Source organism: Oenanthe melanoleuca, chromosome 8, assembly GCF_029582105.1.
Source record: "Oenanthe melanoleuca isolate GR-GAL-2019-014 chromosome 8, OMel1.0, whole genome shotgun sequence".
NCBI classification, from domain to species: Eukaryota; Metazoa; Chordata; class Aves; order Passeriformes; family Muscicapidae; genus Oenanthe; species Oenanthe melanoleuca.
The window spans coordinates 9,151,121-9,165,489 of NC_079342.1; the positions used below are offsets into that span (position 1 = coordinate 9,151,121).

General features: G+C 38.1%; 1 protein-coding gene across 1 annotated transcript in view; it reads right to left on the minus strand.

Annotated features, from left to right (window-relative positions):
• Nucleotides 1–14,369, minus strand: part of PALMD (palmdelphin) — a 45,603-nt gene that overhangs the window by 11,193 nt on the left and 20,041 nt on the right. Inside the window, exons 2-4 of the mRNA XM_056497886.1 lie at nucleotides 12,400–12,445; nucleotides 7,099–7,179; nucleotides 1,533–1,663 (exon numbers count right to left, since the gene is read on the minus strand). Coding sequence (XP_056353861.1) covers nucleotides 1,533–1,663; nucleotides 7,099–7,179; nucleotides 12,400–12,445 — 258 coding nt within the window. The remainder of the gene's footprint in view (nucleotides 1–1,532; nucleotides 1,664–7,098; nucleotides 7,180–12,399; nucleotides 12,446–14,369) is intronic.

Here is a 14,369-nt window from a genome sequence, read left to right on the forward strand (position 1 = left end):
CTTTATTCGTAGGATTCTCTGTTGCTGCTGGCTGGTTTGAAACTGGCCTGGGTGTGTATAAACAAGATGAAATCCTATTTGGAAGGCTATGTGTATGTTTTTCTAGGTGCCCTTGCTAAATAGCTATTGGGGAGTGGTACAGTAGGAAATTTAATTTATAGCAAAAGACATGTGAATAAACATCCCTAAATTCTTAGCTCAGGCTTTGCTCATGGTCAACAGGGCTTTGAATCTGATCTTTCTTCTCACTGCTTAGAGAAGGGCTGAACTTCTAGTGGTCTGATGGAGAAATGCTTGCTCAGCACTATTTCCTTGTTGCTCCTTAGCTGTTCTAGCCCTAGATGCTGCTCTCTTCTGGCACTCACATGCCATTTGAACCCCTCTTGCACGCCTTCAAAATGACAGCCTCTTGGGATGTTTTCAGGGCATGCTGTCTGCCTCCTACCATTGCAACAATGAATCCTACAGAGGAGTGTAAAAAGATGTTCAGTAGAGAAAAGTGCTTTTGAGCAAGAAGTCAGCTTAATTGTAGGACAAACTAGCACTAGGCTGTTACCTGTCAGCCAAGAGAATTATTATCTGTGTCAGAGATGGAGTAAGGAGGGAAGAGGATGGGAGATCACCAGAGAAGGTAGTCTTGATGACAGCTTTGCCAAGAGTGTGCGTAGGAGGTAAGTGGAAGAAAAGTAGAGAGGAAAATGTTATTGAATTGAAATAGAGGAAGAAACATTGAAAAAGGATGATGAAACTTTCCAGAATCTAAAGGATCAGGAATATTTCATGCTTCCTGTGCATGCTAAGGGGTAGTATCAGTCAGTATGCCTGCACCCAGGGAGGAGCTGACTGTGTGCACAGCTCTGTGGTATTTGAGAAGGGTTAACTGGAGCTAAAAAGCACCTGGAACCATGACCAGAGTAAATAAGAGTCTTTCACAAGACTGTCTCTGCAGTTAAATGTTAGTCCTGTGTGATGGGGGAGCACTAGGCAATGAGGTTTGTAGAAACATCTCTAATGAAAGGTAAAAAAAGACCTTTCCTATAGCAGGTTTCTGGGGCTGAACTGATTACAAAGCTCATAGAAAACTGTAGTGTTGCTAATGGGGTTAGGGAGCCTGTACTGTTCTGAAGAGCTGTTATAGTGAAAGTCAGGTAGTAAAGGCTATGCCAGGACCTAGAGAAACTGAATAACTTCATAAATTTATTGTTATTTTGAAGTTCTGGTTCAACAATTGCTATCCCAGAGCAAGCCCCATATGTTGTGGCTTACACCTAAGAATACAGCATGGAAAGGATATCTGGAATTAGAGAAATAAATACTCTACAATGTAGTTATTCTGCAGTTTGTTGCAATTTACAGTATAGAAAATTGCCTTCTTTATTCTCTGATTCTGACTGACTAGAAAACATGGCAATAATTTCTTTACTCTGCATGTGTTTAGCACTTATTGACATTTTCATCTTTTACAAAATAAGGTAGGACTTTTAAGATGGGACCATTTTAACCCAGACACAAGGGCAGATATTCTTCCCTACCTGAAAATGTCTTGTTCCAGCTCGTGAGTCCGTTGTTGGTCCTCTTGATTCTGCTTTTGCATTTCTTCTTCTTCTTTTGGAGTCATGGAACTAAAGCCATCCAAGAGCCATTTTTCTCGCAAGGCCTTTTTCTGATGGGGAAAAATAGACAAGTGAGTGAATGCTGAAAGTTAGAGTATTTTACCATTTGCTGTGTTTATCTTGATGCCACAGATGTAATCCACAACATTGTAATCTATCCAGCATAAGGCAACCTGAACTCAGTGGGTGCCACTGGAAGAGAAATACTAAACAACTTTTGTGGTTTGAGATTGACTTAAAAGCAAAGTCTTCAGGAGCAATGCACCATTTTATTAGTTCAACAGAAATGTAGAGTATGCCAGCTGTTATCCCTAACAGATTAATATGGGTAAGTGGATCCAGTGGTTTGTGTGTCTTCAATAAAGCAAATCAGCTGTGCAACCATACACATAAGACTCATGAAGGGCTCCAGAAGCACAACAGTTTTATTTCAAGAGCCCTAATTTCTGGGGTCCTGGCATTGCATAGCTTCTGGAAGGAGGTGTAAAAGATGAGAAGTTTCTGTAAATAAGACTGTATAGCAGTATGAAATCTCTAGGGAGTTAGTGATGCAATGCTGCCCCTGGAACTTAAAAGGATCTTGTATAGTTATGATAGTGAACTCACATTCATGTATGAATGAAGATGAGTGGGGTAAGAGGGGCAGAGAAAAGGTGGAGCATGGGCAGCTGGTGCCTGGTTAGTGTTTCAGCAGACCTGCTGTGTATTTAGAACTGCTCTTGCAGGGGCAATCCAGAGCTTAGGCATTTAGGTCCTGACCTGGTGAGTGCCTGTGGAGTTCTTGCTGTGCAGTGGTGGCTTAAAAGTGGGTGTATTGCATGTGCACAGGAAAATGTATCTCTCTCAGCTGTGTTTTCAAATTCTGAAAAATATAGTTGTATGCACTGATTGCTTCCTACAGCTGCTTTACACTGGGAAAGGTGGTACATGAAAGTTATCAGAGCTCTCAAAACACTCTTGGTATAAAAAAATTATAAGTAAAAAAAAAAAAAAAGTTCATATTTGCAGGCTAAAACTTATAAACCATGCCAACTTTTTAACACTCTTTTTACTCCTTTCAGTCTAACTAAGGGGCATAAATGCAGTTGCTGCCTTGGGGAAGGAATTGGGACTCTTTAGAAATACTCTTTCAACAGCCAAAAAAGGAGCACACATATAAAGTCTTTAATTAACTGTGAATGTCCCAGTTATAATTTAGATACCCTGAGCTGTCTAATTTCCATGTTAAGTTTTTGGTTTTTCCCCCCATACAGTTTTGTTAATTGCAGGATGTGGATGCAGATTACATTGAATTTTGACTACTGCTGCTTGAGGCAGAGTGCGCCCAGCACTGGTGAGAAGGCTGCATTAACCTCAGTGCTGCTTGCAGGGGCTGTTGGAATCCCTGCCTGCATCCTGTGTTGAGTCACTTCAACTGTTGCTTCCTACACTTTTCTATTTATTGTGTACTTTCCATGAGGTTATTACTGAAGCCCAGCTGGCAGTGCAATATATATGTAGGACCTAATTGCAGTTAAAAGCAGTTTTCCACTTTGATGTATAATGTCACAGAAAGTGTGTCTAAAACAGGCTTGCTGAAAAGTCCATGATGCTTTTAGTTTTTTTGACTTGTAGAATGTAAGAGCAATGTTTACAATTGCCTTAGCCTGCAGGACAGTGTTCTATCTCTCAACACTGCATCCTAGGAAATCACAGTTTGCTCAAAACTGGTGTCCAGAGCCTTGACTCTATCTGTAAAATCACTTTGGCAGCACTTCCTGGTAGTTGTGTTTTAGGCTCTAATGAAATAAATGCAGATTTTAATAGGATATTTTTACATGATCTGGTAGATGCAGGTGGCCTGGTGTTGGCGCAATACTTATTGAGCACAAAATACTGTGTTCTCAAGCTGGAGGGTGTATAGTTATTAATTCCCTTTCTATCAAGCTGTTTAGATTTTAATGATAAGTAAGGCTTCTAGAAAAGTGAGGTTTTCATCTTGGCCAGAACAGTGTTAGTCTAGCACTTATGTCTCAAAAAATAAATGTATAATTCCTTGTAAGATTTTGAGTGAGGCTGGCACTGTAGACCTCAGAAACTGATACCATCTATTGAAATCAACAAAAGCTTCTGTATGTATAGGGTTAGGCCCAAGAAAACAAACTCCCTAAATACAAGCATAACACAATAGTGTTATTTTGCATGTTTCTAGAGCAATTTGCTGGTACTCCCAACTAAATGCCATGTGGTCTTTTTCATTTAATTAGCTATTTTTGAAAGAATGGCTCATTGTGTAGTTTGGAAACAACCTTTGAATAAAAGGTCTGGTCTGTCTGGGCAGTGGCACAAGCCACTGCAGGAGCAGCTGCCTTGGACCTGACAGGCTTTTTTCTGCTGTCTAACATTTCCTTCCATGACAGTGTCTCTAGCTCAGGATCAGGTTGTGCATGTGTTACAGCACTGACATGAAAGCACACTCATTTTGTGTTAGGCTCTGTGTGTTAAGGGAAAGGAGTACTTGTACACTGGGATGTGATAAAACCCTGGGAGGGGCCAGAGTGCTGGAAAGTAATCACTTTGTTTTGTGGTTCATGGTCACAGCAAAAGTACTACGACAGTATCCTGCAGATTCTGAGAATAATTTACAGTGTGTGCTCCAGGTATAACTCCACTGCCATCCTTAACAAGGCTGGAGCAGCACTGAAAGATTAATCCTTTATTGGAAAGCAAAGACGTTTTGAGTTTGTGGATATTGCTCTCCCAGGGGTATGGCAGTTTACCTTACAACATTTTGGGGAAGGCATAAATAATTTTCACGTTTTTTTCACAAAAAAATGTGATTCAACACTGTGAACTACTGGAAGGAGGAGGTGTGTGACGAGCACCTACAAGGTAGCACTAATGGAGTTCAGGCATGACAGAAGCCTGAAAATTAATAAGCTAAACTGTAAAAGCTCTGAGAAAGTACATGCAAATCAGTGCTGACTACACTTTTCAAATAATTCTATCTGGTCCTTTCCCTTGTTGCTTCAGTGAGAGGGATTCCAGGAAGAAGGAAGGATTAATTGTTGGCCCATCTAGAAATACTGGATAAAATTTCCTCTGTACCCAAGCTATCAGCCCCCAGTTATCCCTTGCAGTTCTGTGAAGCCCTGTCCATACAGGTTGCTTGCACACTCTCCACTTCAATTGAGAGCAGTGCACATGTAGGGAATAAGTGTTCCTTCTCCACTTCTACCAGATAACTAAGATCTGTCATGATGCATCATCTGTGTCTTTCTAGTAAGAAGTTTGCTTGGGGACAGCAAACAAGATCATTGGAAAGCCAGAGCAGGAATTCCTATTTGCAAAAAGGAAGTTAAAATCTCCTTTTTAATGCAACAAACAAAAAACATTCCCAAGAAAATCTCCAATCAAAAAAAAAAAAAACCAACCCACAAACCAAACTAACAACCTTTTAATAAACCTGTTGCTAAGGGTTATAAATAGGAAGGACAAAATGAGGAACAGGATAGTGATATCCATCTAACAAGAACATCTCTATGGCAGTGAGTTTACTGACCTGCAATAGCTTCCTAGGGGACAGGTGTGAGTTTTGTTAATAGAAGGTGGATATCTGGATTTTACCATGCACATAACTGCTATATATATATATATATGAGTGGAATCAGCCTGAATTGCTAGGGAAATGATCCCTCAATACAATTTACTGCAGTGTTTGAATGTTTTAGTAGTCTAAGTCTGTTTTAAAGCAATTTATGCCCTGGATCCTTTTGTTGTTTGACTCTGTTGAAATATCTGGATTAGGCTGAAGCAAGATTGTTCATTAAGGGACAAAGCTTCTGGGGCATAAAGCAAAAGATGTTAATGTACTAATGTTGTGTTTGATATTAGTGCCTGTCTTATTCCTGAGCTGGAAAAAGTAGTCTACATTTTGTGTGCTCCAAATAACTAATGCTATGTATGTATTTGTACAGTATACATGTGTATGTCAGTATATATTTAAATACATACTTCTTCGTTTCCAAGTGAATAATTTCTTGAACAGATCCTTGCTTTAGCTTGTTTATGTAATAGGACTGATTTAATTTAAAAGCTTTTCTGTGTCATATCTGTATGATTTCTCATACAATAGGCAGAGAAGTCACATCCTCTGTTCTCTTTCAAAGTAAAACCATTTCAGTAGTATTTTTCCAGGAGTGTTTTAGCCTCTCCAAAAACTCCATAAAACTGATTAACTTTAGCTGTGAACATGCACTAAGTTTGTAAGGAAACTGCCCTTGGGCTCTGTCTGCACACAGCAGTAGTGAGGATTAGCTGGTTGTCTACAACAGATCAGTTTATCCCTCTATAAAGGAGGGCAAAAGAGTCATCTGGATTTATAGACATGGAAACTTGAAATATAACTTTCAGTACTCAATGTAGCCATGTACCATGATGGAGGAGTCATATGTTTGCTACTCAGAGGTTACAGGGCTTGGAAAAGATATTCCCCTCCCTTTTAGACAAGATGTTACACAAATGGTCAAGCCTGTCCTTGGAGTAACTACCTTCCAATAAAACCTGGGCATGGCTGTGTGCTGGCTTGCCTGGCCCAGTGAGCTAGTTTATCATGGCTTTTCATTTTTTTGGCTTGACACAAAAGGAAAGGGTGGAGGAGACTCAGGATCTGGTGTCTGTTTTGAAGAGGAGTCTGTTTTAAATATGCTTTTCTCACATTTGCTGGAGGAGACACGCCACGCTCCTGGTGTTAGATTCAATATATCCTTCTTGAGACTGTTTATCTGCTCATATAATGAAAAGAGTATGTAAAATACCAAGTCTTGCATATTTCTTGAAGCATAGATTTTATCTCCCTAAATGACACGTACTGCCAAACTGCTATAAACATTTTAAGAATAGTGGTGTTGGGTAGAAATCGCTGCAATTTCAGTTCTCTACAGAGGTGGATCTTTAGGTTTCTTATACCTTTGGAGTTTGCAATCCTGAGTTTACCAGGCCATATTTGAGAATAATATTTGTAACATTTATACTTTTTTTAATATACAAGGAAACAGCATTATTTTACTAAAGAATAATTAAATAAACTGACAAAAGCCTACAGCCAAATAAATAGGTTGTTTTTTCCTAGGAAAAAATGCAATTAGACCTCATGATTGTGCTGTACCCTGTACCAAGTGAGGTTGCTGTTGTGGGATTAGGGAGCGAACACACCCAGTCTGAAATGTGAGGCTTAATTTTCATCTGTGAGTTTTTCCTGGTTATGATCTCATTTTATGCCATGAAAGTGATCAAGTAACATTAGCTCCCCCGTGTAATTTTTTTCAAAGAGTGATGCTTATTAAAGTCAAGTGGAGCCCTGGCAAGACTCCACAAAGCTGTGAAAATTTGACAGTAAAAGCTCGAGTTAAATGCTTGAAGATTTGCATTCTGAAATCCCCAACCTTTATTCATGCTGTATGGCTTGAGGCTATCTTTAGTTACATAAATCTAACACTTTACTTACCTTTAAATGTTGGTGTTTCATTTTTTCCTCTTCTACTTTTAGACGTTTCTGTGTAATTTCTTCTTGCAGTTTTCTTTTGTCCTACAAATTAAGACCAATAAAACTTTGTTTAGAGAAATGACTTGTTAATAAAATTATTATGTAAGTGTTGTTCAGTAGGGTGAAATCAATCCATGCAAATAAAGCCTTGTTTTAAAGCTTATATGATGTTTAGGCAGTGCACAATTCTTTGCAGCAATATCTTGATCCTACACAGGTATGGTTTCCACTGCTCTTTCTCTAAAGTACATTTAAATGTGTTCATGACCACAAAAGAAGGATGATGCAAAATAAATTTTTTTAGTCTTGGGAAGGCTAGGGGGCAAAAACAGGAACAAAATACTCTTGTGCAGAACTGTACATGCAGAGTGAGACTAAAAATGGCTCCTGACCAAAATTCCTAAGGCAGCCCACACATGGTTTAGGAGAGGAAGGAGTCTGCATGGCCTACACTGAGCAGCTGTGATACATCACTAGATGAAATGGGCTGTCACTGAATCCAGTACTGAGTTTATGTATCCTGTGGCTAATAGCTGAAATAAACAGGAATAAACAAAGACTTAGAGATCTGTTTTGTTAGTCAAATAATGGTAAAGATGAGAAAACTGTAAAATACTTCATATATGTTGTTGCTACATCTCAATTTAAAAATAGTTTTTTTGCTTGGGCACAGACTTTTCATGGCTGCTGATCTTTAGAAGGAAAAACCTTTTTTAATGCTGGTCTATCCTAGTGCCACCTTAATCCTTTTTATTGCAGGTTAGAGAAAAATGAAATTAGGGGAAAAAGGAAAGGGTAAACAATGTCTGAATGCTGACAGTGCTTGAGCCTCTTCCATTTTTGGATAGCACTGTCACATGGAGTAACCTTGTGGCTCCTCAGTGTGAGGCCAAACACTGATTTAGTACCTTGTGTCCTCAGCAGCCAGGGGGAAAGAAATCATGCCAAAGGAAAGCAACTTTAATAAGGTGTATTAATAGGCTATTGTCTTGGTCAGCCTTGATGTTATAAAATTCTTTTATTCAGCATGGCACCTTGCCATGTGCCAATCAAACATTTGTACTGGTTTCTTGATACATTTTAGGTAAGTAAATGGAATCTTCTGTTGTCCTGTGCAGAAATGTTTGTTGACTGTAGGCTAATCCCTCTTCCCTTTCAATTAGAACAGCTTGGCTCTGTTAAAAAAGTGGTAGCTTTCTTGTAAGGAATCTGTTTTTAGACAAGTATGGTTTAGGAAGGAGTTAACTTCTTCATAAACAGAGGAAGAGCCTTGCCCTTTCAGCCCACCTGAGGAACCAGCTGGGTGTAAGGACTGGAGAAAGTCAGTAAGGAAGTGCAGGACATAAGGCTAGGAGTTGTTCTCCAGCGTTTCCCTAGGATCTGGGACTTGGAAACAGGAAGAGATGTGGTGTGGTGGCTGAATCACTTCACTGTTACTGGAAATTAGATATTAGCAGTGGGGCCACAGGCTCTGAGGACACTTTTCTGAAGGATAGGAAGTGGAAGAAGCCACCAAGCTTTATGGAGGCAGAGGGCAGGATACAGTCTGGCCAGGCACTACTGATACTGTGCTGGGATTTAGGAGGTGAACATCACAGTGTCACTGATCTCTCACAGCCTGCAAAGTATAGGAGTTATTTTGAAACCCTTTACAATTTTTTCCTTGATTATGGCGTTAGTCTGCCTTTTTAAATATTCCAAACAGAACAGGTGGGGCTCTTTCCTCAAAATACATGCTATTTTTATCTCTGCAGTGGTTTTGTGTTTTGCCAATGCTCTTCAACGCAATTAACAAAGTTACTGATTTAGGATCACTACAATTTGTAATTTTTCTGCAATGACCCTTATCCAAGACTTCATCCAAAAGCTGCAATGCTGGATTTTTCTTAGCCAGTCCTGGTTTTGAAGACAGAGTATCTGATCTCCGATCTTCACGCTTTTCCTTACTTAGGAAATATTCCTGATCTCATGGTATAAATGGCCTTTAAATAACCTATTATTAGATCAGCAGTGTGACAAGAGCTCGTGCTTACAAATGATTATAACTTTTAAGGAAAATTCTTTTTATCTTTACTAAAGTTCTGGATAAGATTCTTAGCCAGAGAATGAACATTTACTTGGCTTATGCTATTAAAAAATAGTCAATATGAATGTTCTTTTTGTACCAGTGGAGATGTAATAAGACTTTGAGCAGTCTGAAATGGGTATTTGTATATAAACTACTGTGCAGAAAGAAATCTGAGTATAAATGCATAAATTAGTATATTTTAAACCAACTGTATAATAAGGAACCTATTCAGTAAAGAAACTTTTGCCTGATTTTTTCAAAGGTCCATGTTTCTTTTATGTCCAATATTTTTGTCTCTGAAAGCTTTCCTCTTGTATCCTTTGGTGTTCCAGCATGTTTTGATTTCACAGGTTGGTATTAAACATCCATTCTACAGCTATCCAGATTAAATTGGCTGAAATAGATTGTCTTTTATATGTGTAGTCTATATATCTATATAGTTAAGTCTTATTTCAGAAGCTAAGAAGTATGAGGAATCTTTTTGAACTTTAGTTATTTCTAAAAATCTTTAGAAACCTGCTAGAACACTTTCTAGACTTCATTCTGCTATGCTTTGTCTGCACATCATGTCTTGCTTTTTGAAGCTTTGACTTTATGTCTAATGGAATAAATATTTATTCCTGGATAGCTAAGGAGCCATGATTCTATTAAACCTCATGCTCTGCCCCTGCAGATACTCATGTTGCTGGTGGAAGACCTTGAACTCTCTATTACTGTGCTCTTGTTAATGTGAGCAGGATTTGCTTTTTATGACAGAGCATCTTCAGTCATTCCTTTCTCTTTTGCATCAATGCAAGGTAAGACTTGGTGTTAATTTTCACTCCTACTGAAATATGTGGGACTCTTTCCTGACTTTTGTGCACACAAATGAATTGTGTTCTAAACTAGATGTGTCTGAAAGGAAGGGAATCTCATCCACAGAGCAATGTCTTGTGAGATATCTTGTCTGCCAAGTCAAACATTAGTTTGTGTCAGTGTTCTACAGTGGTGCCAAATACTGTTTGTCTTAGTCCCCTGTCAAATTCCACCATGGAGCAGCTAATGTTTTAGCTAATTTACTTTTTTTTCATGTAGTTTTCCAAAAATTAAAACCCATTAAGCATAAAAAACATTGAAGCTTTCATATTTTAAAGTATGAAAGTCTTGCTAACAAAATGAAGGCATTTGATCTTTTACTTTTTACATTCTATATACACAAGCAGCAGGTGGTAGCTACATAACAAAGGAAAAAAATTCCTTTTCAGAGCCATGGGAGCATCAAAATATTTAATAACAACAACTTCATGAACAAAAACAATAATTGTGTTTTCTTTTTTGTTTGCTATATGGATAAATATTTGCAGAAAACTTGGAAAACTCCTACTGGCTCTGTTGCTGTTGAGGAGACAGGTATTTAACAACAGAAACCAATAAGGCTTAGTGCAGGTGCAGTTGTTGACTGCTCTGAGTGCCCCTTGTTAGATCCTTTACAGCAAACATCTGGAAGGCAGCACTTGGAATTCCCAGGTTGTTACTTGAGCCAAATCTGCCCAGAGCCAGGAAGGAGCTTGCTATTGCACCTGCAGTGTGTTGTTTCCCTGGACAACTCTTACTGCAGGCTGTGAAGTCTGGTAACTTCACCTTGTTTAGGCTACTTCATTTCTGCAGTCAGAACACTCCAGGTATTTCAACTGAATGCTCCACTGATGAAAGTGGAGAGCAAATAGGTCCTTTACACATCAAGTGTATTATTTACAGAATAAATAAAGTCATAGGCAGAACCCAAATATGATTTCCTGTTTTTTCTAATGCAAGACACTGGAAGCTGCCTCAGTCTCTTAAGAAAAACCTGCTGCTGTATTCCTTTGGAAGCAAAGCTGCATCTGGAGGATGCCAACCTTAATACGTTCGTAGGAGCCCTCATCAGCCAAGAGTGCTGCCCCATTCCTGCTCCTGGATCCCAGGGAGCACAAAACATTACAAGGCCTGGACTGCTCTGGAGTGCCAAAACAGTTGTTATCTTTTGAGTCCAATACACTAGAGACAAAGTCCAGGTTATGACCCTGGTTCAGGCAACATTGCAGTTAAACAAATAAATGTACTCTAAACCCTCTAAAACATTTCAAATTCTCTTATTGTGGGCTTGTGTCAGGTCTCAAGTAAATACAATAAACGGTCCTGTTGGCTTTTATCAAGCACCATAATTAAAACTCAACTGAATTGAAACTCAGTCCATTAGATTCCCATAGATTTCCAGTTATGCCTTCTTATATTTATTTTGATTCTAAGAAGGTATTTTTTAATACTACCCACCATTTATTTTGCTAGTAGTGTTTCACAACTAATCTATCACGTTAGGAGTGGGACAAAGACCTTGGTTTTCATTATTTGTTATTAAATAAGAGAGTGAGTGATTCTTCTGGAGGTTCCCTTTCATCTCAGAGGGCCAAATTTTGTTACAGTTTAAGTACAGTTTTGATCTGAACTGAATAAGTTCATATCAAATCAGAGGAGGATTTGGCTTCAGCCAATTTTTATAACATCAAGTTGTATTACTTTAAAAAATAGTTTAGTTGTTCCTTTTACATACTAGAAATCATTACTCAGATTTCTTTTCAGAAGAGAAACTGAAAATGTTTTCTAATGTCTCCAGCATAAACTTCACTGAGTCTGTCCTCTGAAAACTGACAGGTAGGAATTTGCTTAATCCAAGCTTGTCCTTTTTTACTTTTCAGACAGCAATACTTACGACAGGTCATTAATAATTCAGAAATTGTATTTAATTCCACACTGCAAATGAAAAATCTCTAATCTCACATTGTGAAATGTGAAAATTGATTTGTTCTGGAATTCTCTAGATGCCTTTTGACCTTCAGGCAAACATTCAATATGATGACAGTAATGTGTGTTTTAGACTGTCCAGTAGTGACTTGCACACATACTTTCACTGCTTTGAATTTAATTTTAAAGTGCAGTACAACCAATACAGCCCATAATAAAGTCAGTACAGTCAACTTAGCTGTCTTAAAACAATATCTTATAAGCTAAAATTATGAAGCAACAATTTCAAGCAGGCATAAAGTCCTTTCTTTTTCTGTCCTGGGATAAATCATTACTCAGCAAACACACAGCAGCTCATTAATAATATTACTTCTAAGCTTTTTTTTTTTTTTTTTTTTTTTTTTTTTAAGTGAATTATAACCATGAGCACTTACTGTTATGGCCTGGAATCTCTCTTTCAGCAATTCAGCTTCCTCCATTCTACAAATCAAAAACAGACAGGTAGTGAAGGCAAACAGAATGAGACCATAAGCAAAAAACCTCCTCGTGGGGCTACAAAAATTAAAAAAAAAAAAGCTGAGGTGATTTGATCCAATTCCAGGGCAGAAAGAGGCAGAATTTTTGACTTGTCAGAAGAGTCCCTGAACAGATGAGCAGATCAGTCCAGACAGACACATGTAATGAGGGTGTGGAGAAGAGGCAGACAGGGAGAGTGCTGGCATGAGCTGACTGACAAGTTGGAACAGTGGAGCACAGGCTCTTTTCCTTCAGGAGCTGCCAACTCTTTGTTTTAATGTGCTCGGTTAGCGTGCCACTGCTTCTTTAACTGTTAAATGCCCAAAACACTCTTACAGGACCATGGCTGAAGCAAACTTTTCTTATGTTCTTATTTCTCTTTCCTCTCTTTTTCTATGCTTCTGGTGACAAACAGATACTTAAAATTTATTAAATTTATTTAATCTGATAAAGTTTATTATTTAAGTTATTTATCTTATTTCACCAGTATGTTTTAACCTGCTGTAATATTAACATTGTAGATGGTATGGAGTTTTTCTGAGATGGCTGTTTCAATTTAGCTTTTTAGATGGAATTTTTAGAAAAGCTGTATTCATAGCTGGAAGAGTTTTAGAACTGCTAACCTGAAGTAAGATAAATTTAAAGCAGTCAAGTCTTTCATTAAATGCCAGTTTTAATCTGTGCAATTACTGGTCAGCTATCTGGGACTCAGGGGAAGCTTTGTCTAAGTAAGGATTTCAGGATCATCACTGCAGTGTTACCGAGATGAATCTAAAGTGCTGGTGGTTCTCAGGCTAGATTTTTATTCAGTTGACTTGCTGCAGACTTCTGCTGAAAACAGCATTCTGTGCCTTAAGGGACGGTGCACATTTTGACCTTTCCATTTACCTGAGTGAGAGTCAGCCGTCCAAAATCAATCCAGGAAACTTGCAGAACAAGTGGGACTGCCTTAGTAAAATCCAGTTGTGGAAAAAATTCTAAGCAAATCAAACAGTATAAAGGTGTAATATGAATCTGGAATCCCTTTGTTACCTTCAGTATCCTGTAAGTTAAGTCTCTGTAAGGACACCAGCAGAAATGTCAGTCAGCATGTTTGGGTTTTTCCTGCTAATTCATTCACTGACGTGACTCAACTCAGCAGGATTTGGTGACGGGGTTTATTTAACATGTTGGTACAGTGACCTGAAGCTTAGTGGCAAATCAAGCTCATAATTAGCAAATTCTAAGATGCTGCAGAATTGAACGCTTGAAATTACAGCCATATAATTCAATAGAAACCAATATTTAATTTCAATTTCCTCCTTTCTAGTATGTCATCCCTCCTCTGTATACATGAACAGATTTTCCCCCTCTGCACTGGGGATTAAGGATTAATTAATGTTTTCTGTATACTCTAATCCTCCCTGAGGTTTTGCTCAAACTTGCAAAGACCCCATTTTTATTCTCCAGTGAAGAGTTCATTTCTATTTTTTAAATATTAATATATGCTTCATTTGGTGAGCACCTGAAATTTTAAAAATTACAATATTAAAGCAAATGCAAAGTTCAAAGGCAAGTATATTGAAGTGTATCAAGAGACAGATATACATGGGAATTTAAATAAGCTCGGTTTATTGATAAGAGAATAAATTCAACCACCATGTGAAAAGAAATATATTGTTGCTGCAGAAGCCAATAGAGAGACAGTCTTTCTGTTTAAGCTTTCGTACTTAAATAGCCTGCCTTACCAAACATTGAAAAAAATCAAAGCAAACATATTTTACCTTTGTCCTCTGCGAAATTCACCTTAAATTTTAAGTGTGTATGTGGACTTCAGGATGTTTAAAAAATATTTAAAGCAGGAAAAGGTTACATCAGAAGTAACAATGTTTGTTTCAGGCCATAATCT